Source organism: Limanda limanda, chromosome 17, assembly GCF_963576545.1.
Source record: "Limanda limanda chromosome 17, fLimLim1.1, whole genome shotgun sequence".
NCBI lineage: Eukaryota > Metazoa > Chordata > Actinopteri > Pleuronectiformes > Pleuronectidae > Limanda > Limanda limanda.
In genome coordinates, this window is record NC_083652.1 from 21,327,382 (window position 1) to 21,353,638 (window position 26,257).

Genomic DNA, 26,257 nt, shown 5'->3' on the forward strand with positions numbered 1-26,257 from the left:
AAATGCAAACTAATTCTGCAATTCTAAAGAAACAAACACTGAGGATTTGTGCTTGTTAACCAAGGTTACACAATAAGCATAAATCCGCTGGCCTTGAAACTAAATAGTGTTAGAGATGCAGCTCGACACGTAATTCCAGGTCTCCTCACACAGTGCAGTTTTTCATTTCGAGTTATTTTCAAAGCCAATTTTTGAATACACAGTTAATTAACCTCTTGTGAAATGTGTCAAAGCGTGTTTGAAAAGTCAAAGAGGTGATAGGAAGGTTCGATTTGAATTCAGAAGTTAATAAAAAGCAAGAGCTGAGTTGTTTAGTCGACTTTATGCATTACATGGAGTAAATTGAATAAATAACTAAAAAGTGTTTCTAGTCGAAAGCAACCTGAGGCAGAGATTATGCGCAGGCTAAAAGATACGGCAACATCTTTGGAGGACCCACGCATACAAAAATAAAGGAAAATTCTGTGATCAAAGTTTATCACTTTAAGTAATTACTGTTTGGGGGCTCATTTTTCACAAAAGCCTATTAAGGCCCAAATGATCAAGCTGCCTCACAAGTAAAAAAACATAAATTAAAACAGCACTGCGTTATCCAGAGCTCAGTAAATAAACAGACAGTTCAGACATTGGATATTTCGTGGATACCTGTTGGAAGGGGTTCGGTAGATTCGGACTGCAGAACAAATAATAGTGCACGACATCTAGATGGAGAGAGAGAGAGAGGGGGGGAGGGGGGGGGGAGAGACAGCGAGGGGGATCAGCAATGAGTCTTAACATTCACCAACGTGTTTGTAAAGTCTGCTTAGAAGAAATAAATCACCTGCACTGAGGGCGTCTGTGGTTTGGTTAACGATAAACTTGTCTGGAGACACACAGAAGTCACTGGTGCCCTGTGGGGGGGTGGGGGGGGGAGGAAACAACAACAACAACAACACTGTAATCTTTGCAAAGTATGCCAGGCCAAAAAAAAGGAGTGCAATATTTATTCAAGCCGTGAACTAGATCCAATTTCTTTTTAGATTTTACACTATGCAGTTATTGACAAATGCTCGGCAACACAAACTATTTGCTTTACAACATTTTTATCACCTTTAAACTCGTGGAGCGAGCGAGCGTCTGGAAATAAAAGCATGCACACAGATGCCTGGACGGACCGGAGCGTGCACAATCTCATCACACACTCACAATCTCATCACACACTCACAATCTCATCACACACTCCTATACATGCAGACGGTAAAAGACATAAACATGCATGCAGAGAAATGTGTGGTATGTAGGTTTTATCGATCCCGTACAGATGTATGGAACACGTTGTGCTGTTGCTGAGTGCGAATGGAATCCCCTCAATGTGTTCATGCTCTTTAAATTATCCATGGAGTGCTACTAATGTGCATGCATAAACAATTAGGGGTCAGGATCACAGAGGTTGTGTGTTTTCCCAGAACATGCAATGGCAATTGTCCAAAAAAAAAAAAAAAAAAAAAAAAAAAAAAGGGAGGCAATTTTTTTTTTTTTTAAACAGAAATTTCTCATGCATGTGCATTATTCATAACTGGAGGTGGAAGGGATCAAGAAGTCTGCTGTGTTGTGGAATCACGCACCGACGCCTCAAGCCAGTTATTTTCTGATGTATTCGTGTCCTATGTTTTTTTTCAAGTCAGCCCCAATCAAAAGGTATCTTCTGACAGCCCGCAATTGTAGAGCTCAGCTCGGAAGACTTTGCGCTGAGCCGAGATCTCCCTAACAAACAAATGATCAATAAAGAAGCGACGGATTGCGACAAAATAAACATGGGACTGGGACTGTAAAGCGAGCTCAGGAGAGAAGAGACGTATCCAACCTCCGTGTCGTCCCTATTTACACTTCTCCAAACTTACTCTCAGATTATCAACACGCCTCTGACCTGAACCGTGAACGCATTTGTTTTGTACAGCAGCGTGTCAGCACCGCTGCTAGATGTCACCCTTCATCTCTATCTCATTATACTACCAGGGACATTTTGTTTATGCTGCAGCTCATCAATATGTATAAATTTATGAGCATTTTCTGGGACACCGCCATCAACTGCTCTCCTCTTAAGATGCGCCGTGCGTTTGTTAGTGAGTAATGATGTACATATGCAACTAGTGCTTGTTTTTTGCATATTGTGTCACATTTAAATGATACTACTGAAGTCGGTGCTCTTTGATAATCCACCTCTTTGATGGGTATCAGCCTACCTGTGAATAACTGGGCAGGGAGACTTATTGAGAAAATCTACCTCGGCTCAAATGTGACTTAACGGTCACAGAGAGCGGCGCTAGAGACGGACTTGAAGGGGGTGAGGGGTTAGACGTTGTAAGGCAGGGTCATGTTGTTGTACTAGAATAAACTGGGATTAGCCACAAACACTGTCCAAGATATTGGTAATCTGGCTCTGCAGTAAAGCTGAGGAGAAGGTCATCAAGACGCACAACATATGTCACCCGCGTGGTTAATTTCTTGGTTCACATCTGTCTCGCCCGTCATTCCGCCTTCACCCTGTCACTTAAAATGGCCGTCCAGATGTCAAATCCAATGGGATAATCCACAGATGCCAGGTCGCTCCGCGGGAGGCGAAGTGATTGAGGAGGGGGAGCCGGGATGAGGGGGAGGCTGTGAAGCAAGTGGTTACCCTCTGTACCCCCGACAGTGTCTCTAATACCAGCTCAAACACACTTAGCCCAGATGTGCTGAACACACGGCTCCCAGAGAGGAGGAGGACTGAAAGAGAAATAAAGCTAAAGGACAACGGGAAAAAAGAAGAGATTCCGAAGAAGCCAGAGCTCGTAATTAATGCTAGGCGCAGCTTAGGTTACAATGCTGAGGCCGAGGGTTGATTAACCCAAAAGGCTGGGGACTTGTAATCAGCTTTACTGCATGACCGATCATAGAGAGGCGCCTGCTGTAAACTAAACAAACACCTTTTAAGCAGGAGGGATGTCCACGGACATATTGACAGTAATACCCTCGGGAGTAATTGCATGAGGTGGGAAGCTAAACCCATGAAAGAAAGAGAGAAAGAAGACGGCTGTGGGTTCTGAGGCCTGTATCACAAAGCCACTTCATCTTAGGTCAGGCTCTCACTGGGTTATCTGGTCGCACAGATCCCAGCACCAGTCGTATAACCTGCGCCGAGAAGCCGGTATCAGCCGACTCTGATAACTCTGGGTTTATCTATCCAGCTGTTTATTTGAAAGGCGAGGAGTTGATACGGTGTGAGATGAAGAGGTGACACCAGAGCTGCAGAAACACTAGAAATAATAACCTCTAATTAAGGATAAAGCTATGAATAAGTGCAACCACTATTAAGCATTTAGTGTAAAGTCTGTATTCTTTGTCTGATGACAGAAACGAATGCACGTAAAATAGTTCAAATAAGTGGTTTCAGGAGAGAAGAGAAGTTACTGTCTGATAAGTTCTATCTGACACAAATGCATTAATTGTTGAGGGAACTATTTAAGTGTGTGAATTGTTATTCAACTGAGTCTTATCATTTATTCTGATAGAAAAAATGTGTAAAAACATCAGTGCTGTCAGGAATCCTGTGGAGGATAAAAGAATCTTTGTGCAAAAACGCAGCGATAATCGTCATTATATGGTTCTGTGGTTTGATAAACCCTCTCTTTGTTTGTCAGAGGATGTGTTTTCAAACCACAGCTGACCCATGAAAAGCATGAAACAGCAAAACTGATTTATAAATATACATATATCACTCTTTATTATTCGTCACTTTATTGTAAACTCTTTTATTCATGCCGAGTTGCTGTCGAGTTTGACAAGGGATCTGATTGGTTGACAGGTTTGGATCTGATTTCTCTGTAGTTAACATAAGCGATAACCAAAAACCCTGGAGTTAAGATGGCTGGATAATTCGAGACGCACGGATTCCATTTTTTCTTCACATCCAATGGACACATCAAACATTCATAATAAGAAGCAAGCATGACAAGATATTGAAGAAACATTCTTTTCTTGTTTTCTCACCACAGCTGTAACAGTGCCGGCTCCCAGTGAGGCCCAGCTCAGGATCAGAGACAGCATCACAAACGCCATGACGCTGGAGTGGGAAGAAAGAGAGGGAGAAAGAGAGAGAGAGAGAGAGAGAGAGTGACAAGGAGATACAGACAAAGACAAGGACACACGGGGGAGAGAAACAGATAAATCAGTTTGTCTTTGTGATCTTCGGCCCTTTTTCACCCAGTTAATTTGATTTATTCTTTTCAGTTTTTTGGGGCTGGGGAATCGTTCTCCTCCTGCCCGAGGACAGAGGCCGCTGCTGGTGCATCGCAGAACAGACGACACAGCCCGAAATTCAATTTATTATGAGGTGATGTGAAGAGAAATTAACTCATGACTTCTTGGCGAATTCACTTGTTAGTTCTCAGTTTATGAAAGAAAAAAAAAAAGATCCCATTCCATGTAGAAATAGTTTGGATCGAGGCCGAGAATTGGTGCAAAAAAACCTCTCTGGTCTCTGAAGATAATACGACTGTAAGTTGACTTTCCGTGTTTTGTCTTTTGTCATCGCTGCTCCGCTTGATTGCACCAGCAATGATTTAATTGGCCGAGCACTCGGTCGGTCACGGACGCATTAGCTGTCGATCCCCGAGTCCCTGTCGATCAACAGCTGCCACGAGCTTTGCTTTGTCGACCTCTTGTTCCTCTCGTCTGTCGGAACTGAAGGACGGTGTAACAGTCTGGCAAACAGTCTGGCTAGTTGGGTTGTATTTGTCAGGTCAAGACTGTTTCATAGTTATCTTGTAGATCTCTGTTGTTTGTTTTAGTTTCATGTTTGCACTCTGTTTCTGTTTGTTTCCTGTTTTATTTTGTAGTCTGTTCCTTGTGTGTTGTTTCTGTCTTCACTTCCTGTCGGTGATTGTCTTCCTCTGCCCTCATGTGTTACACCTGTGTTCAATTGCCCCTGCCTCCCCTGTGTATTTAAACCTCTGTCTTCCCTTTGTCCTCTGTCGGATTGTCTGTTTTTCCTGCGGTGTTTGTTGGTCCTGTTTTTCCTGCGGTGTTTGTTCGTCATCCCTCCCGCCTTCCATGGTGCTTTCATGATCTCCTGATCTCCTGTATCCCCGCGTAAGCCTCGTGATTTGTTTGTTACTGTTTAGTGTTAATGTTTTGTTTGTTTTGTTAATTACTTATTTAATTAAATAACCTTTTATTTTGACTATCTCTGCATCTGGGTCCATCTCTCCATCCAAACCGTGACAGACGGGTTCGGTGAGGTCTAAACATTGTGCATGTGGTTCATGGAAAACATCTTCCCAATATTAAGCACAAGTGACCACTGGCCGAAGCTATATGAGACAAACGCTGTGAGCGAGAGGGAGAGAAACCCAGTAAAAAGGGAAAGAACGGTCCCCAGACGGATGTGAAAAGGCTACTACTGCTCCTCTTCTCCACCGACTCCTCGGACCCTCTTGAAAGCACCAATAAAGAAGCCTGAGAGCACTTAATAATTAGTTAAGGGAGCAGTCCCATCCTGCTCGGGCGATCAATAGGCATTAGTGAGGCCCATCAGAGCAGGATGGGAAAAAGAGATCCTGAGCATCATCTGCTAACACTCACACGTCGACTGCACTAAGAAGCCCGAACTGTGGATTTAGTCAGATATCAGTGTTGGTTTAAATTACTGGCTCTAGTTTACTAAATCAAATAAAACCCTATCCAATTGTTTCTGAATATTTCAGAGCTTTTGAACCCAAACTCACTTTCTCTTGAAACTCGAGTGTTTCTCTCCCGAAATAAATTTAGCAATGATCCGTTGTTTTGGTAATTCTGAGCCTGATGCTACAAGATTAACTTTAATTGGATGTGGACGAAACACAAGACAAGTCACTCGGGAGAGGGGGGGAAAAAACAAGCCAGTGTCATTGTCAGTGTTATTTGAAGATGCAATGCTATCATTGCCACTGTTAATGGAGTGACCTGAAGTATACGGTGCCAGGGAGGCTGACTGCTGCCCTGTCTGCCTGCAGTCTGTGATCCCAGCCCAGGCCGGTGAGCACAGGAGCTGACTCAGAAACAAGCTGAGAGGCAAGTACATACGTGATAAGCAGCCATCGAGATTGCTTGGCCATCCCCAAGCACAAGGCCAGGCAGATGACCAGGTCCAGGATCAGCAGCAGCAGGTAGGTCAGCCATCTATGAAACAGGAGAACGAGAGCATAACAACCCTGATTAATCACGTCTGCTTGCGGACAGCAGACTTTAAGCACAAGTACAAGCCCCGGGAAGTGCTGGCCCGACATATGTTCGCCACTGAATGTGTGAGATCTGTGTGCTGTATATCAGCATTCTTGTCTCCTAGTTAGAGCCCATCTGTTTCAGGTAATTTGCAGCCTGTTGCCTTAATAATTCAACACCACCAAATCCATAGACATGAATTTTTCAAGCTTAGAAAATGTCCTTCACAGGAATGGCCTGGACTTGAAGTGTGTGTGCGTGTTGTGCATGTGTGTGTGTGTGTGTTCTGGACAACCATACACACACATATGCTTATGACTCATCCTCTACAACAAGTACCAGTAGAATTGTCAATTTAATAGCAATTACTGAAAACATTGAGCTTTAGGACATCACGCAAACAAGCAACTTCGAAAAAGATCCTGCATGTTGACACTGACTCACTGTGGTGTATCTGTAATATTGTAGTAAATATTTACACCAAGGTCACTGGAGAATATGATGCACTCATGCAATGAGAAGAAGGTAGCCTGATAGAAAATAAAATACAGCCCGGCCATTCCTCCCCTCATGGAAGACGCCACATGGTTGGAGAAACACACTTTGCCTGATTTGCATAAACAGGTCTGTAAAAATGTTGCCCAGAGCTCAGGGAGAGGGATGAATTCAGAAACAGAATCAGGAAGAGAGGATACAATATTGGAAATCTGAGCCCCTTGTTCGAATTACACTGGGTTGGCTGTGAGATTTGCTGCTAATCAATAAGACCCCTCCACACGTCGCTCATAGCTGCATGAAACCCAATCAAGACCCAGGAGACGGGGGGGGCAGAAAACACACTGTGGCAACTGTCGGGCAAAATACAGTGAGATCTGGTGTTTGGATAAAAAGAGCGCCCCCTTCGGAGACTCGTGGGAATATGCATGTATTCAATTTATGATAACAATATTGAAATAACCCTTATAGTCTTTTAATTCGTCTTCATTTCTATTCTCCTCACATTTGGTATTAGAGCACAGTCACCGTCAGGTTGCAAATTTGTTACCTTATGGCAAAATTGCACAATTAAATCTGAAGTTTTATGCCCTCAAGAATAAAACCGGCTACAGAAGCTCTAAAATAACCCTCACGGTTTGAAGCAGCAACAGCTTTTGATGATTCCAAAATTTGCATTTGCCTCCTGAAGCCCTGCTGGATACTCACTCAGACTACTTTATTGGTTTATTATTTTTATAGGTGTATTGAATTTCATTTTCGGGCCTCTTGATATTTAATAATTTTGAAAAAACAAAAACATGCATCATAGACAGAGGGGATTGATTTCAAAATGAAAACTGCAATCAATATATGCAAGGGATTGCCGGTAAGATTGTATTTGCTCATTAGTCGCTCTGCCATACTTTACATGAGCAAGAAGAATAGGAGCTCAACACGCACAGTGGGCGATAAGCTCAACTTGAGAAGAGGCAGTTCTGCAGGAGTGCAAAGGCATAAATTGCACCTCCAGTTGAATATGAATAATAATGTGAGTGGTAAGTTGAAAATGGCGATCAAGACTGTGCAGCTACTTGCTAATTATCTGGATATCATAACATGGTATTCAAATATGACTCATGTAGATCATGTAGACACTGCAACCTTAACAACTGTGACTTTGACCTTTTGACTTCCAGGCACCAAAATCTGAACGGTTCATCTTTGAGTTAAAGTGAATGTTTGTGACAAATGTGAAAGGATTCCATGATGGCGTTCCAGAGACATGATGGGAAATGTGCTTTTTGAGGCAAGCATGACCTTGACCTTTGGCCTCTAAAATCAAGTGAGTCAATCTTTGAGTACAAGAGAATATTTGTACCAAATTTGAGGAAATTCCGTCAAAGCATCCTTGAGAAATCGTGATCACGGGAATGGGACAGACAGACGGACAATCTGTAATCCTGTTTGTCGCCAGCACGGAGGCATAATAAAAACAAGGCAGCATAAATCAAACAAAGAGCACATTAAATCAATGTCGCCATGGAAGGAGCTGTTGTTGCTTTATCCATAACCCATCAGTGAATCATGCTTTTACGACCTAGTGTCCAAACGTCAGCCTAAACAAGGACATTAAACATACCAAACACATATATAAACACGGGGAACAAACAAAACTATAATAAAACCTGCGATCACGTCAGTGTCATGTCCGAATACACTATTAACTCCAAGTAATAAACTGAAAGTAAAAGTCTGATTTCAGCTTTCCTTTATCTGGCAATTAGGAACAATAGCTTTTCCGGTCTGCGTTCCTGAGGGGATATCACTAAAATCCCATCTGCTCTTTGTCTGGTCTGGATCTTGAACAGCATGTTTACTCCAGTTTCACAAACATGAAATAAAAATAATGTCAAACGCCACAGGGGAGATGCAGAGGCTCCACCCACCTGTAATACTCCACGAAGGCGGTTTGGTCCGCGACGGCTGCCAAGTCCACGTTGACTTTGCTGATGTCGGGCAGAGCGGTCAGCTCGCGGACGACGTTGTTTACCATCAGCTGCATGAAGCGCAGCGCCTGGAGGTAGTCCGGCCGGGTGGAGAAGACCTCATCCAGCCGCGCCAGGTGCTGCTTGAGCCCGGTCTCCACATTGCCCATAGAACCTGCTACCTGAAGAAAAATGAAATAAACACAGGTATGAGATGAAAAGGAAGAAAACAGGAAATATAAACGGCAACAGACCAAGTGAGGAGGAAGTGGGAGAGCAGTCGAAATGAAAACAAGGTCAGAGGGAAACAGGAACATAAATAAATTCATAAAAAAACAGATATTCACAAAGAGAAGATTGAAAGTATGGAGAGAGAGAGAGAGGTCAAAGAACCAAAAGGAGCAGTCCCTGGAGAGAAGATTAACTTTTCTCTTCAACCGTGTGTTTTATTCAGATAAACAATGTAAGAGTGGAATACTGATAACGACACCAGGGAGACCTGATATCACTGGGGTGTTTGATAGTGAGAACAGAGTCGGAGGAGGCATGGTGGTGCAGAGTAAATACATTTTCCTTTTCAGTTTCAACAAAAACAATGTGATGCAGTAAACGCCTGAAACTTCTCAGTATCAGCCGAGCTAGAAATAGGTACATTTTAGCTCAGTGCTGACGGGGGGGGAACGAGTTTCTCTCCACCGTAGCAACATTTGACTTGAGGTACTTTAATAAATAATTTTCAAAAATACATCATTTGAACTGTGCAACAAAATTGGTCCGCCAGGGCCTTTTTGGTACGGTGATGTTATTTCTTCCAGCATTTTTTAAATGTTTCATATCGCAAAAGTCTGCACGGGCTAAGCTAAAATGCCAAGCAAGTCAATAAACCACAGTAAATGATGAAAGTATTGAAAATCGCAAAAAGAATCCATATGTTGTTTGATCGATGTGAGTTTTTAAGAGATTCCCTCTTTTCTCTTCTCCTCTCCCCTCACTCATTCACGGTTTCACCGCCCGCGAGGAAATGTAATGGCTTCGTCCGTGATGATGTAATGAGGTGAAAGACAGAGGCCTTGTCTTTCTGCTGCAAAAACAATGAAAACTTCTCGATGGATTTAAACAAGACGACTCTGCTGCCATTTTGGGGAAGAAACGTATTGTTGCTATCACATTTTACACTGCACTTACATAACCAAATGTAATGACATTATCACACGGTCCATTTCCAGAGGGTCAAAGGCCAAATCCCATTGTTAAACAAAGTGTAACCCTGCCATCAACATTAAAACATCGAGTAGAAAGTTAGCATCTTTTAGCTTAGCGCAAAAACAGAAACCAGGGAGAAACGAGTGTGGCTCCTTCCGACTGTCACTAAACCCTCCAGCACCTCAGGGTTCACTAATTAACCAGCTACAATAATTCATTTGTTTAATGAGTACAAACAGACAACAACATGAAAAAACAATTAACCGTTTTACTGAAGAGGTTTTCGTTCCTGACTTTTAATTGGAACCTCCGCTGTTTGCTTGTCAACTGCACATACGGTATAACCCCCCAGTAAAAACAGCAAATTGCTCTTTTAACATTTCGGTTTTATAGAAAAAACAAATGAGATATAATGTGTTGGTGAGCTTAAGACTGAGGCTAGCTGTGTGCATTACTTTTACCAGACAAATATCGAATTGTTCTTCTCATCTACTGTCAACTATAAAGCCAAAAAAGGTGAATTTCCCAAAATGAACTATTTGACTTAAGGTCAAAGATTAGATTGTGACGTTTCTGAAGTGTTGTTATACTTGCAAGATAAGTGACATTATATATATAAAAACAATTTTTTTGTATATGCAAATGAGGAATCTAATTTATTTTCGCTGTCATATAAACTTTGAGCGTAAAACATATTAAAGGGAATTTCTGATATCATCTTTGCATTGCTCCATATATCAAACAATACTGTCAACGGCCATAAAGAAAAAGAATCAATTTTCAACATGTTTTTTCGACATAAAATGTAATGACAAAAAAGAAAAGAAAACGGGCTATGAATGATAAAAAGTATTTCAAGCAACTCCCTCTGTGAAAACCTTCTGAAAAGGAATAAAGACGAGTGCTGAAGTGGAGATTTCTGTCTCATTGCCTTAGAAAATGTCTCCAGAAGACACGGCAGATGCAAATATCTCAAAATTGACTATTGCATGAAAAAAAAGAAAAGAAAACAATGCATCAGCCTGTAGTGTTACACCTCGGCAGATGACACATGCCCACCCACAGCACAATGACTTCACTGAAACAGCGTAGGCTATTTGAGATTACACTGAGTAGGAGGCTCCACTAATTCTGACCAGCTGTTGTTTTTCTGTGTTCTAATCTGCAGCACTTTCCAGGAGTCCCAGCGTCTTTATCTCTCATCCTCTCTCAGTCACACCCTTCACTTCTTTAACGAGAACTCTGGGTACGACCGACCAAAACTCGCCCCAGAGATAAAAAAAGTGTATCTCAGTCTTCTCGACACCACAACGTTTACGACCCTCTTGATTCTACTCGGGGTGGAAGCTTCTGATGGTTTCTAAAAGAGAGAGAGTATCCACGTGAAGATCGAGACAAAGATTCAGGCCCATCCTCCACTTCAGCACTCCCAAGGGGGGATGGCGGGGGGGGGGTAGAGAGTGTGTGATTGCCAGTAAACTGCACTCACTCCCCACCTCTAGGTTCATCATCTCTCACAGCTCCTGCCACAACACCCTGAATCTTATCTGCGAGCAGAGTCTGCCCGAGTGTGAGAAATGGGATCCATCAGCCCGCTGCTCCGGGTGATCTGCATTTCCCTAATCTGAACCGTCCCGTCTCCCTTTAAAATGGATTAAAACTCACTTCTCCTGAAAGCGGGTCACAAGGAGGCCTCTCCATATTGGACACGCCTGTTAAACAAGACTGATTGGCCCACAGCGCGCAACTTTGCCGGCGTGCAACTTAACTGTGCCGCCCGATGCCTTCAGTGATTTTATACATCGGGAGATTTATTGCATCGACCCGTGACGATAAAACAATATGTGATCAGAGTGCTTTTAAAGACAGGCAGGGTAAAAAGAGGCTGCTGACGAGTGACGTTCCAGGGAAATGATGGACGGCGCAGGAAGTGGCGCTATCGCTCTGTTTCAAGAATCACAAGACGGCTATCGCTTTCAAAGAGGAAGAGCTATATATCTAAGTGTAAACCAGGGTTATAAACGGGAGTGGATGTGCTGTGATTGCCGTGTTTTCTCATCCATTATTTTCCCGGCAGCGGTGAAGAGCTCTCAATGATACGAGCCGAACACTGGGAATGAGGCTAAAATAAAGAACGCCTGTGCACGATCGAAAGTCCCCTTCAGGAGGAAAGAGAGGATGGCCCTTTTCATCAAATCCTCCCCTCTATGACACACAAGGATCCCTTACAGTGTGTGAGGTGCATAGTTTGTGGAGAGAAGAGCCTCAGAAAGCCATCAGTCCTGTCAAACACCTCTCACTCGTGAAACAGAGATTATGTCGCTCTTGTTTCTATTTGCTGTACTCGACAGATCTGATGTCCAACCAGTGTGTGCAATATCTGTAAGGCTTCAAGGTAAAGGACAATAGAAACACGCACAAAGCGGAAAGAAAGGATTCTGTAGAACAGTTCAAATTTTCAGTCTCGAGACAGAAGACAGACAGAAGCAGAGGCAGCTTCACGGGATGAACAACCGGCCAACTCATCAAATCTGTAAGTGGAGTACATTACATCAAGCCAGGAGTTTGTGAGTGAGAAAGCCTTCGTCTCCCCCAGGGAACATCTACGTTTCTCATGCACTCCATCATGCAACAGTATCCAATCGATACCAAGAAACCACAGAGAGAGTCAGTCGCCAGGATGTGAAATCATCAAATCTAGTTCTGGTTTACTTCCTGTGGAAATTGTTTAACTCCTAAGCTTGAAATAATTCAAATGATTGTGAGTTTATTATCTTTAGTTTTTGGTTGTTTGTTGGATCGAAAGGTTACGGACAAACTACTGGCAACATTCCACAGAACTTGGTGGAAAGATGCAGGGGAAACTAGAAAATTGTTAAATTTAGTTATAGATCAGGGGGCAGATCCAGGATTTTTTTTTTCCAACATTAATAAGAATAGTTCATGGATCTTGATGAAAAACAAAAATACATATTGCGGATACAAATACAAATCTGGCTCTGCTGAATTAAATTGTGATTTCATAAGAAGACTGTCAGGCCTTGGTGGAGGTATGCAAGGTTATGTCAAACTTTATGGTCACTGGAATTTCTTATATTTTGTGAACCACATCATTCAGTCTGAATACAGCTTTCAAACTTACCATAGATGTGAATAAAAACACAAATGAATTTAAAAAAAAACTCTCAAAACATTATAACCTTCAGTAAGTTGTCATTTTGCAGGGTGTGCCTAATAAATCGATAACTGACCCTCTCCCTGTTATCACAAAAAACATTGTGTCATCTAAATTAACTAAATCTGAATATGTTATGTCACTGAGAGGGTGCACACAAATCTGTTTGTGTCCATACATTAATATGATGTGCGTGCATATGAGGCCATTAGGTGGATGTGTGATACTGATATGCAGACACACACACACACACACACACACACACACACACACACACACACACACACACACACACACACACACACACACACACACACACACACACACACACACACACACACACACACACACACACACACACACAGTTCAGATACTAAGGCTGAGGGAGATGGAAAGAGGAGAGGCTTAACATCCATTACTGTACTGCAGATGGGAGTTAATCCTCTTCTTCCTCATTGTGATTACTGCTTCTTGCAGGGCCTTGTTCTGACTCCCTTGCTCGCCTTCCTCTCTCCACCCCTCCCCCCCCCCCTCCACCCCCCCTTAAGCCTTCCAAATAACTTCCCTGAAAGCAGGTCAGGAGTCGTATGTAAAAAAATCCCTATTAACAAATCCCGAGGAAGCCGCCACCTCGATTCCTTCACTGTGACTAAAAGCGGATAGAGACCCCCTGCATTGGGGTTCCATTCTCTCAGACAGATGCACACCCCATGAATAAAAGGAGAAGCCCCGGTGTCTACCAGCTGTGAATCACTGTTACCAAGCAGACTGAGATAACAAGCCAGGAAAACATAGAAACACAATATAGTGTGCTGGTAATTGAAAAAAGAACACTATGAGACGTATGAGACAACTGGTTATTCAGAGCAAAACGAATGTTAATTTCTCTAACAGCTCTGACACATTTACTGCTCAGTGAACTTGAATCAACTGTTAAATTGCAAAAAAAAAAAAATTGTGTGGTGACCACATTTAGGGCTCCGTCATCAGACACCTTGAAACTGATCCTGCATTTCTATCTTGCACTATCGCATAAAACAAAAAAAGACAGTGAGCTGTGTATATAGGTGGGTGTAGAATGCATGTACGTCCTTCTCACACACACACACACACACACACACAAACACGCGCATGCTTTGACTTTTCACACAAGCAGATCTGTTTCCTTTGCAGAGAAGCATCCATCTGCAAAGTCGGCCAGAATTCCACCAGGGTGCAAGCTGCCCTTTTTTTTAAATGGAACAGGAGTTGGAACTCGTTTTGGTTTATTACATCCTTGATTAACTTGAAGACATAATAAAAACCATTTTGAACACTTGAACTATGCGTTTCGCCATTGAAAGAGCAAGAAGTGGATTTGGCTCTTCCCTTAATGCACTCGTGCCATGTGCTTGGGATCATGGATGGATGATGGATGGATGATGGATGGATGAAATAGAGCCCTGAGTGACTGTGGTGATGCAAGTGTCGGGATGTGGATGAGATCCCGGTGTGATTCTCTCACCAGATTATTGATGCCACCCAGTGTGCGGTTGGCACTGTAGAGGGAGTAGGTCAGCTGGTACACCCCGTCGTTGGTCTCACTGTTACCATAGAAACCCACTCCCACAGCCGAACTGTGAGAAACAAAAGGAGAGATTCACATCAAATGAATACACAAATTAATTCACTGTTTGTTTTGTAATGCTACTTCTGGATGAGGGATTGCCTGAGGTTATTAGAAGATAATTAAGACAAATAAATCATAATTTCCCAAAGGGGAAACTTCGAGCCTTTAGGGGAGTAGAGCAGCTTGTGTATTACACCAGCAAAGGGTCTATGTTGGTTTTTACAATATGTATTACTTTACATTCATAGAATAAAACATGCCACTGGCAAATAGGAATTTATTAACCAATCCATGAATAAGTAAAAAAGGGAAGTAATCTGTTTTGCTTATAGTGGTTTCTTACGTGTCGAGACTTAAGAGTTAAAAATATAAAACCTCTATTTTCAGCTTTGGTAGTTTTGAATTTCTTATCCCACTCTTGGCTAAAACCACATCAGAATTCAGCTCCACATCTGAAAAAGTATCCGAGTGGAATACACAGAATCCCGGTTCCCCACCTTCCTGCAGCCTTTTGTGACTGCGCCTGAGCCTCCGTAATGTGGAGGATTAGTGTCCTAACCCCCAGAGTCAGTGCACTCCTGCTGCTCCCAGTCTGCAGCGACATGAGCAACGACACAATTTTCATCACACCGGACTGCGCTGAGGTCAGTCCACAAAAAAGTCGGGGGGGTTAGCGGCACTTCCAACCAAATTCTAGGGCCCGTTTCGGAGGAGGGAGCTCATCAATCACACTTGGGATAAGGAACAGATCAGAGCCAGATAGTTGTTTGTGGGACACAAACTCTAAAAGGGCTAAGAGTTCTAGTTTACTCTCACAATGATTCATAAGACTATTAACACCGTCCATCTGTGCTGTGAAAGCCCCTCAATCTCCCTTAAACAAGTTAGGACACATGGTCAGCTTAACCAGCACCTGAGACAACAAAGGAAGCTGGTGAAGTTCACCGAGAGGATGTGGTGACTTGTTTTATTTTAGAAGTGAACACATCCTGTCACTGAATGCTTAGTGCAGAGGTGTATGATTCGTATTGTGAACGCCAGCGAGCTTCCTGCGGATGTAAACCCCTTAAGCATTATTAAAATCATCGCCTGTGTATCTCTTCCATTGAATGAGTCCCTCCTCCGGGTTATGATAAGGGACACCGGGTGGGGGGGGGGCAGGTTCTCTACAATCTGGTCCGAGTTAAAAAAAAAGAAGACACAATAACAGTAAATCCTCAAAACCCAAAATGCGAGGACTTGATCATGAAATGATTTCATTCATTTAGTTAAGAGGAAACTAAAATACCCAGATTGCTTTTCTGTCAACTCTAAGTGTTAGACTCTGATCAACTTTGGCCTCCTGCAGGCCAGGAGGATGGTTGCTTTATCTTGGAGAGAGACTGAAGTATTGTCTACACAATCTTGGATTAGAGAGATGGCAATGTGTGTTACATTAGAAAAGCTAACATATGTAATCAGGGGTAAAGCACAGGAATTTGAAGAGGTGTGGGCACCCTTAATGGACTTTCTCAGGCAACGGTAGATTATATCTATCTGTGGGGATATCGAGTGTGACATTTTTTGTTTATTTTATTTATTATTGTTGTTATTTTACGTAGCTATGTATGTTTGTGTGCGTGTTTATCTTTATTTTTTTTTTTTTTTTGTATGTATGTGTATGTAGTGAAGTTAGCCTGCATTTCATTGTGCAACTTGTGTGGTATGTGTCAATGTGTTTTGTAGGTTCTTATTGGAAATTAATAAAAAAACATTGTTCAACAAGAGGAAACTAAAAAATATCATTTCACGCTTTTCACGACATTTGTGTTCCCGTGGATCTGCAGCAGCCCGGACAATCAGCTCTTCATTAACCCGGTGGCTAACCCTGGTGACACGTTAGCCACAATAAAGACCCACTAATGATACAGCAACCAAATGGTAATGACACCATCATGGGGCAGCGCGGCCTCAAGGGAAGCATTAGTGGCGGGGGTTTTTTTTGTGGCTGCTGAAAAAGGCTGCAGCAGCTGGAGGAGATAACAGGAACCAGCACATTAAACAGTAGGACTCGGGATATTTAAGTGTCTTTGTTCCTCCGAGGATAGATAACTCCACAGCACACCCTGAAATAACTGCACCTCCGGATTCACATCGTGCTGCGAGCGGAGCCGAACAAACGGCCACACAGGGCGAACAAATAATGACAGTAAACGCCTTGATTCTGTGCAGACCATCGCTCCGGTGACACACTTTAATAAATCATACCAGGGTTCAAAACTGGCACTGGGACTTAGGATTTTTTGGAATATTAGATTTCATTTCAATCTTTAACCGGCGTTCAACCCCAGTCGCTCTCCTGGGGTCAGAAATAATCTGCCACAGGAGGAGCAGCAGCCCTAAAATCCCCCTTTTTATTCCTGTTTAAAACGGGAATGTAATTCTTCTTGAGAATCTTCTCGATAAAACTTCATCGGTGAACAACCAGATCTTTCAAGTGCATATCAACTCATTTCCGCTGATGAAAATCCCATGATCAAACAGGAAAGAAGGGCAAAATATGTACAATGGAGCTTTTTATTGCATAACAGCGTCACTTCCAGTTTAGCTAGAAAATACATTATGGAAGCATCTATTCAATTAAGCTGATCCTGCTACGGCTACAACTTTAACAACACCAGTCAAGTAACTTAGGGTTAAACATTAAAAAACATGTCAATAGAAATGACTTTACATTATCATTACAGACAAAATACTATTCTAGTGGGTACAAAGAAGAAGTATATGAATGTATCAGGTTGGTTTAAAGCTGCAGTATCGTCTCTACAATGTCATTCTAATTTAGTAGAGGTGATTGAACCAGATGCCGTTTGTAATAGTTTATATTTTGAGCTTTACGTCTATTTTAACATCCATCGGAGCGAGCTGCTATCTGAGCTGAGATGAGCACTTTTGAGCAAAGGACAGAAACCGCAGCTCCTCTGCTAAACAGCGTCATGCCCAGTCACTTAGCATCACAACAGATCTTGTGTGCTGCGGCGGTGGTTTGGGTCCGGACACAGAAAAACTAACAAAGTTAAAACCCAACACTTAGATAAATGTCACAAGTTGAAGCAGCTCCGTGTCCGCAAATTCAATCAAGCCGCTTTGGGAGATTCGTTTGTTCCCATTTCAATTCTGCCAGGAGGATTTTTTTTTTTTAAAAAGTGTATTAAATCATACAGAAGTGTGTTGGAGGACATGGCGCTGGAGGTTTTATGGAACATCCTGGCTGTTGCGTGCTCTGTACAAGAGACTTAGAGTACCTGCTACGCTAGTTAGCTACACTGATTAGCTTCACTGGTTGAATCATTTAGAAAGTAAAGAATTGTAAATCGATTACGTGTGGCTGGTGGAGGTTTACATTGCATTTTTTTTTCTTACAGCCTACTACCGTCAACTGCTCTGATCCGAAGCCAGTCACAGATCTAACCGTGGACTCACATTTTGTTTGACATAAACAGCAGATTAAGCCGAGTCATTTGACTTTGCTTTGTGTTCTTTGAAAATTCCATGCTTGTTGAAGTAAGTCCAACCTTTGGTCAGAACTGCCTCCCACTAACAGTGAGTCAGTTATTTCTAATTTCTGGTTCCTCTTCCTAAGAGAGGTGGAACCAATTACTGTAAACCTCACGCTGCCCCAATTAAGCAACACATTCTGCAAAACTCGAAGAAAACAAAGAAGAGCTCTCCTTCACCTCATTATGTAATAAGCCAGCTGTTGTGTAGCTGTGGGGGCAGACATACACTCATTCTGTTTACTGTATCTTTGTGTGACTTTGGAATAAACCCAGAATTGTAACCATAACCTCGTGTCCACGACTGGAGAGAACTACACTTCTTGAATGTCTGGATTCAATGCCTCCGCTAAGGAGGTCATGTTTTTTTCAGTATGCATATTTTGTGTTTGTTTGTTTGTGTGTGTGTGTTAGCAGTATTACTCAAACACTACTGGACGTTCTACCACAAAAAACCTGGTGGAGGATGAGAAAAGAACCAATTAAAATTTGCGGCGGATCCGGATCAGTTGAAATCTCCAGGAGCTTTTTCCACTTCATCATTGTGAGATAATTAATTGAACTTGATGAAAAGAATCAGGCATGTTTAGGGCACTGATATCGATAAGTGAGTGCATTTAAGGGGACTGTTCGGCCTTGGTTGATATCAGTGCTTTACTGAGTGTTACTCTAGCGTGTGAGTGTGTGTTTTAATTGCTTGCACAAAGTAAATGAGTGAATTTTTCAAAGAACTAGAATGGGACTCAGAGGAGTGTATTTCCACTGCTCAGGCCCAACACAGTCCCCTGATGAAACCACATTTCAATTCACGAGATCCAGATTATTGTATTTGGATCTGCCCCAAATTGCGCACACTCATAAATATCAGTCCACTACACATGTCGGATGTTTTTTTTCATAAAGACACATTCGTTATTCCTTGATATATCAATGGAAATCCTGGATGGCTTCTTCCTGACCCGCGCCACATCCTTCCACCAAAGGTTTTGTGATTATCCGTACTGTAGTTGTTGCATAATCTTGCTCACAAACAAACCAACCAGCCAGAAAGCAAACATACAGGGGTAAAAAACACAAGTATTACTCACAAAGGCATTATTGGACCATTCAAACTCACCATATGATGAGGCCTGTGAGGACAGCGGCCCAGGCCACACAGCGGTTATCGGGTCTTTTCGTGTCCTCGTCTATGTCCTTGCGGCAGCAGCAGACGCAGACCATGTACACCAGCAGGATGAGGAGGCTCAGGCCCAGACCCACGGCGCCGACACAGGCTAGAAGTACCAGAGACTGAGAGAGGAGAGAGGGAAGAGGCTTATCAACAAGGCCCGGGACCCCCACCTGACTCGGACTTTTATTCCACCCCCACACCTCTAGGATGTGTTAAATTAACACATTATATCATATCATATTATATTATATTATACTGCATTACATTGCACATTGCAATCTGACACTGTTAACTGTTTTGCATTTAGCATTTCACTTTTTACTTCACTATTATCTTTTATATATTTTTATTCAGAAATGTTTATGTCAAAATAAACGTGACTTTGTATAAATATTGGAAAAAAGTGAGTTTATAAGAAGTAAACAGTGAGTAAATATATACTGGTTTCCTATTTTTTATTGCTCTCCTATGTATGTTGTATTTATTGCGTTTTTATGTTTCTATGTTCATTGTTTGCACCAATAACCAGAGCAAATTCCTTGTATGTGTTAACGTACTTGGCAGTAAAATAATTCTGATTCTGATTCTGATTCTTAGATGCAAAACAGACAGCTGAGGTCAACCGTATGAGTACAGCGAGAACTTTTCGGCACATCATCTCAACGAATATCTTCGAGGAGGCACTCGGCTATTATGTGTGGTCTCGCTGTGTCAAGCAGCCTGACCCCCCCCTCCCTCAAGTTGGACAGCCTGAGTGAAAACAACCCACCAGTATCAAACAGCAGTCACGTGTGTGGAGAGACTTTTGATGCGAGTGTGCAGCTATACATTACATTTCATTTAGCTAACGCTTTTATCCAAAGCGACTTATAATAACTGCATTCAACCCCGAGGGAACAAACCCAGAACAACATGAATCAAGACAGTACAATTTCTTCGAAATAAAGCAAAACTACAAAGTGCTATTGGTAAGTGCCATTTTAGTGCTACCAAAGTGTTAGTTTCAAAAGTGGTAAGTTTTTTATTTTATTTTTTTTATTTAAGGTACAGTCTGAAGAGGTGTGTTTTTAGTTTTCTGCGGAAGATGTGTAAACTTTCAGATGTCCGGATGTCAATTGGGAGCTCATTCCACCATTTAGGAGCCAGGACAGCAAACAGTCGTGATTTTGATGATACCTCATCCAGTGATGGGCATTAACACTGCCGACTCCTGCCCACATTAAAGGGAATAGAAACAGGAGTGCGGTGGTCTTGGGGGCAGAGAGCGCTCACTGAGAATCTCGATTTGGTCTGTCAAGTGAAAAGTTGGAGAGACCGCGGCTGAGAGGGAAAACAGAAAGGAGCCGAGGCTGTGGGGGGGGGGGGGGGGGGGGGGAGTGTCATGTGATGCACTGGCTTTCATTCAGTCTTGTGATTCCTGAGAGGAGAAAATATTTAAAGCCTGAAGGATCGAGGGGAACAGAAGGACACTGATGTAGGGAACATAGAAGGAGACGCTGTATTGAAAAGTGTCTGTCGGAGCTTCTGCACATGAAACTTTGGATTCCTCCAAGATAATAATAATAAAAAAAAAAAAAAATCCCCAAGGAACCATGATTGTTTGATTCTGCAGAGCTGTCAAACATACAGAATATTCATAATCTTCCACGGTTTAATTTATTTGTTCCAGATTATACCCGTTTAAAATCCTGTTTTTTATATCGAGCAAACTTTCTTATACTTGTGGGCCACAAGTCACTTTATCTTTTCATCTTCACACCACCCTCACGTGACGGATCTCCACCCATTCGTTCTTTTCCTGGATTCCAACTCACAACATTTGAGACTTGATTTTACTTGCATATTATTAAGCACTGAAGTTTTAATGCCCACTAGTTCAAAGACCCTGGTTCTTTCTGACCAAGTGGAGCTACTCCTTCTCTACGACATCTGTGACTTATTATTCTAGTTGGATGACAATGACATTGTGAGTGAATTATAGATTATGTTCTTTTTGCGTAGTCTAACTAAAGTCCTGCATTGTTCCAACTCTGTTATGTCCCGCTGACCAATATTACCCTCTTAGTTCTTCTCATCGAGTAGGTTAGCAAGTAGCAACTAGCAAAGACTACATAACTGTCTGTTGAGGCAAATACTGAGATCAATGGTGGCCTCAAAAACAGTTTTAATTTGAAGATTTTATTTGATATATTTTCTTTCTTTTCTGTATAACGTTGCATTTTTTTTTTTTTTCTGTTTTTCTTTTTCTGTTGTTACCTTGTGTTTTTGTTGTTTTGTTTGTTCCTGAAGTTATATTGCCCCATCCATGTCTGTCTGGACACATTGGTGTTGATTGTTGTACTCATGTTTGCCTCCTGTCTCTGTAACGTCCATTCAGCATTGCACTTATATATATTGAAAATCCTTCAATAAACAGATTTTGATTTGAAAAACAGTTTTCAAAGTGAACGCGCAGAAGAAAATAAACCATAAAAAGACCGACCACGACTTGACATAACTTTAATTGTAACTTAAAAAAACATATATAGGTCAATTCCAGAAGTGGTGTCACATGAGCGGCCCTACTTAAACTGGCACCGTGGGCCAAAACCTTAATCCAATGATTGCTAATCATTGTTTTTTTTAAGGACACCACTGACACTGACACAGTTTGTCGAGACAAGGTGTGGAGAGTCTGGGCTGTTTCTTTTCAAATCTGTTTCAGATTTCCTGTCACTGTGGCACAGTTAAGATCCCTCAAAAACACAATACTGCAAGATTCACTCTTTCCTCCAATTTTCCATTGTTTTGTAATTAGACATGCAGGCACTTCCATTTCCAACGGCTGCATCGGCATAACAAGGCGAAGCATGCAGCAGAGGGAGGACTGAAGAGAGACAGAAAACAGCTACAGTGTCAATAGTCATTGATTTTGGTCCCCCCCCCCCCCCCAAAGTATGTTGGCATGAAGCTCTCAGGATGAAATAGTGAGCTTTAAGGGTGGAGGCCGTGTCTAATTCAATTAAACAGAATACAACCAGCTTTAGGGATTGCGTCTGTGCCCGTCTGGTCTGCACTTTCCATTTTTTTTTCAGCGTGTCCAATTAAGAACACGAGTTATTTCTCAGCAGGGAGGATGGTGAAAAATGACCTCTGGATTCAGACATGCCCCGGGTGGGGGGGGGGGGGACATGCCTGTGCCACGTGTGTCTTCGCACCATAACACATGAGAAACTAATCTCTATAATCATATTCCAGGGGATACGTTGCTTGAAATAGTCTTGAAAGAAAACTCTGAACAGAATCGATCCACAATGTTGCTCACGGGGCATTTACCGTTACTTGCTCTGTGAGATTGAAAGGGGGGAGTGTAAGATATCGATGACATCACTGCAGCTGCCAACCATACTCTGCTGCTATGTGGCATGACTTGTTTAGTATGGCAAGATTCGGTCTGATCAGATTGAAAAGACAAGGTAGAGACAAACATAAAGAACAGAAACCAAACCCAAGAAAAACAGAATTAAATGAACTGCATTATATGGAAGTGGAGAGGTAACAGTGCAGCGAGGGGATTTCAGATTGAAAACTATTCCATCAGAGACTTTTTTTTTTATGCACATATACAATAATGACTCTCATCCTGCCGCCAACATTATTAAACAGGACAGTTTTTGACATTTATTTATATGGCCTCAAATGGCTGCATTCACTCTGGGTAAACAATATCACTTTGTTTGTGTTATCCACTGAGGCAGTTTCTCTAGCAATCATCTCAACTTAGTTCAAGTCATGGAGGAAAAAGCCAAAAATCTTCTTCAGTGAATAAGTTGCTTATGTTGCAAGGATGATCATCCAGTGTGATTTCATTTCTGTTACAGTGGATAAGGATGGTCACTTTTTGTTAGGTAAACTAATAAAGCTGAACGTTTAAATGTATCAAAAACAAAAGAAAAGTTGTATCTCTCTAATTATTGTGTGTACATGGAATGTAAATAGAAGTCCAGCGCACAGTAGCTGTTTACCACCTGGGACTTGAGCCAACTTACTTAATACAGGTCATGTGTCATCATGTGAGAAGTGCAGTGCAGTATGAGTTCTTACTTCCTGACTCCAACACTTTGCCTTTCATTCACAGAAACAGCTAATATTTAAAAGCTTATTTTTGCAGTCACACACAGCGATTTGTCCAGAACAGTTTCTAAAAGGTGCATTTAAATATGTTGTTGAACGTTTTTGCTTCTTTTTTTTTTTCCAGGTGAAATTCTCTACGTGCGCCTTTACGCACAAACACAGTTACCAACCTGCTGGTAGCTCGCCTCCCCCGGTTTGAAAGTGCTGTCGACCGACTGGAAAAGGAAATTGAAGTGAGGGAAATTGTGCAGCCAGTATGTCCACCACGGAGCCACATAATCAAGCCTGGCAGTGGCCATTCCTGCTTGAAAAATCCCGGACAGCAGCGACCTTCCGTTATTTTTGTTGTTGTTGAGACCTTGACACTAGAATATTCCCAGGCTTTGCAAAAAAAAAAAAAAAAAAGAATATATAAAAAAATAAAAAAAGACGCGTCTTCTGTGGAGGTTTCAATTACCACAGAAGGTTAAAGAGGAAGTTGTTCCCTTGCCATGACAACCTCAGAGCAAGGCCGACTGTTGGAACTTCTCACTGCGGCTCCCATAGTTGTGCGTAAACTGCTGAGTTGCGCAACTAATGGAGAATACACAGCTTCTTGGCTCGGTGAGGGCCAAGCGTCTGGATCCGAGACACGGGATCCAGTGACGACACGAACCTTCCTCCTTTAACAGAGAAGGCGTGACGACCGTGCAGCCAGGCGCACTTAACTCAAAGGAAACAATACCGGCTCCATCCTCTGGACTGAAAAAAAAAGGAGGAGGATGAGAATAATCCTCTCTGCGTAAAGACCTCCTGATGGCACATTGTTCCACATGGATCTCTGTGGCCTCCACTCCTCTGTGTGCATGTTGTCCCCTCAGAGATGAAACACACACACATACATTTAATAACATGTAATAAAAGTGAGTCACATAAAGAAGAACACGACCTGCCGGCTCTTTGTGTGTCTGCCCCGGGTGCAAGGGTAGTCAGTGTAGTATTTATGACTTCTGCTGTTAATGGCTGACCTCTTGTGGACAATGAGGCGCACTGAGGTGAACGATAACGAGCACGGTAATGAGATGCTTGCAACCACTGGAGCAGGAGGTTGTTGACTCCTTGCTTGTATTTACCAGTGGTGTATAAAGTACTTGAAGGCCATACTTGAGTAAAAGTACAGATATCTTACCTGAAAGTGACTTCGGTAAAAGTAGAAGTCACCCGTCAGAAAATGACTTGGGTAAAAGTCTTAAAGTAGCTCATATTAAAAGTACTCAAGTATCAAAAGTATCTGGTGTTGAAATGTACTTAAGTATCAAAAGTAAAAGTACAAGTAGCAAAATTAAAAATGCAAAGTGCTTTTTATAGTGGTCCTATACAGACACAAAACAACCCAAAATGTTTCTCCTCAAGATTTATCTCAACTGACTGAAAAATTATAACAACAATATGAATATAATGTATGTAATGTACAATTTTAAACCCTAGATGAGAGAGAGAGAGAGAGAGAGAGAGAGAGAGAGAGAGAGAGAGAGAGAGAGAGAGCTGCGCCAACCTCCGCTGCTCAAATAACGAGCCAGTTTGAGAATGTAAGAAGTAGAAAGTACACATATTTTTGTTCAAATGTAACGAGTAAAAGTAAAAAGTCGTCAGGAAAATGAATACTCAAGTAAAGTACAGATATGTGGAAAATCTACTTAAGTACAGTAACAAAGTATTTCTACTTCGTTACTTTCCCCCGCTGGTATTTACAATATGAGGAGAATCAGGACAGAAGCTAGAATGTGCAAGGTTTTCATTTCGATGAATACGGAGAAACACAGTGTGAACTCTCTGTCCACTGCAGGCAGGCGGTAGGTGAATACATCCCTTTTGTGTGAAGGTATACCAAAGCACTGTATAACTCCATACTTGAATAAGTAAGAAACACAATGAATACAGGGGCTGCTGAGGAATATTCTGTATAGGTGTAGGGAGGCTTGACAACGCTGTAGAGCTGTAAAGGTTGCAGAGGATGTGGAAAAAGGTTTGAGATTTTAAATCCAACTGTATAACAAGGTCCTTACAATAAAAAAAACCATGTAAAAATCTAATTAGAAAGATGAGTGGGGTTACAGTGAACTAGTACAAAAGGTGGCAGAGAGCTGCAGATGGTGGGCAAGGTTGATGCCAGAGCTAATGTGCTGGAAGTGTCTTTAAACAGTGTATAACCTTCCTGCTGCAGTCTCAACCCAGATGGCAGCTGGAAAATGAATGCAAAAACAATATTTGTCAGACAACATGTCAAGTTGATGATGCATAATTCATTTTGGGGTAAAACAAATGAGCGGAAATATTTGAATTACACCAAAATACGCAGTTTTAGAATGAAATTTCCACAGTGGGATTGTTTAAGTGCCGAAATGGTGATGTAGGAACCACAGGCATGTGGATTCAATCCATGCATTCGCTTTAATTTAAAGACATTTAAAAATGTACAAGATTGCAAAAAGCCAGTGATTTTATTTTGATGATATTGCCAAGCTTGTGTAAATAGTTTTTTGTTGTTGTTTTATTCGTTGTTCTCATGCTGACTGGGAATGAGCAGCAACACCGACAACCAGGAGATTAATTGTTTTACAGGTTTGTGTTTGTTTTGAGTTTTTCTTTTTTTAGCCTGTTACAACTGGGAAAACATCAGCTTCTCCATCAACACATTACAACTGGCTCTGACTCACACTCTGCATTCTTGCTGTGTCTATTGTCTTTTTGTAGCCGATAGTGAGCAGAAAAAAAGAGTTTAACGCCTGC

General features: G+C 41.9%; 1 protein-coding gene across 1 annotated transcript in view; it reads right to left on the minus strand.

Moving 5' to 3' along the window:
- LOC133023252 (protein tweety homolog 2-like) overlaps positions 1 to 23,859 on the minus strand; it is a 29,855-nt gene extending 5,996 nt beyond the window's left edge. The window contains exons 1-8 of the mRNA XM_061090231.1: positions 23,659 to 23,859; positions 19,322 to 19,494; positions 14,564 to 14,675; positions 8,643 to 8,863; positions 6,082 to 6,177; positions 4,009 to 4,081; positions 821 to 890; positions 646 to 701 (exon numbers count right to left, since the gene is read on the minus strand). Of these exons, the coding sequence (XP_060946214.1) occupies positions 646 to 701; positions 821 to 890; positions 4,009 to 4,081; positions 6,082 to 6,177; positions 8,643 to 8,863; positions 14,564 to 14,675; positions 19,322 to 19,494; positions 23,659 to 23,787 (930 nt within the window). The 5' untranslated portion in view covers positions 23,788 to 23,859. The remainder of the gene's footprint in view (positions 1 to 645; positions 702 to 820; positions 891 to 4,008; positions 4,082 to 6,081; positions 6,178 to 8,642; positions 8,864 to 14,563; positions 14,676 to 19,321; positions 19,495 to 23,658) is intronic.
- Positions 23,860 to 26,257: the final 2,398 nt, after the last annotated feature.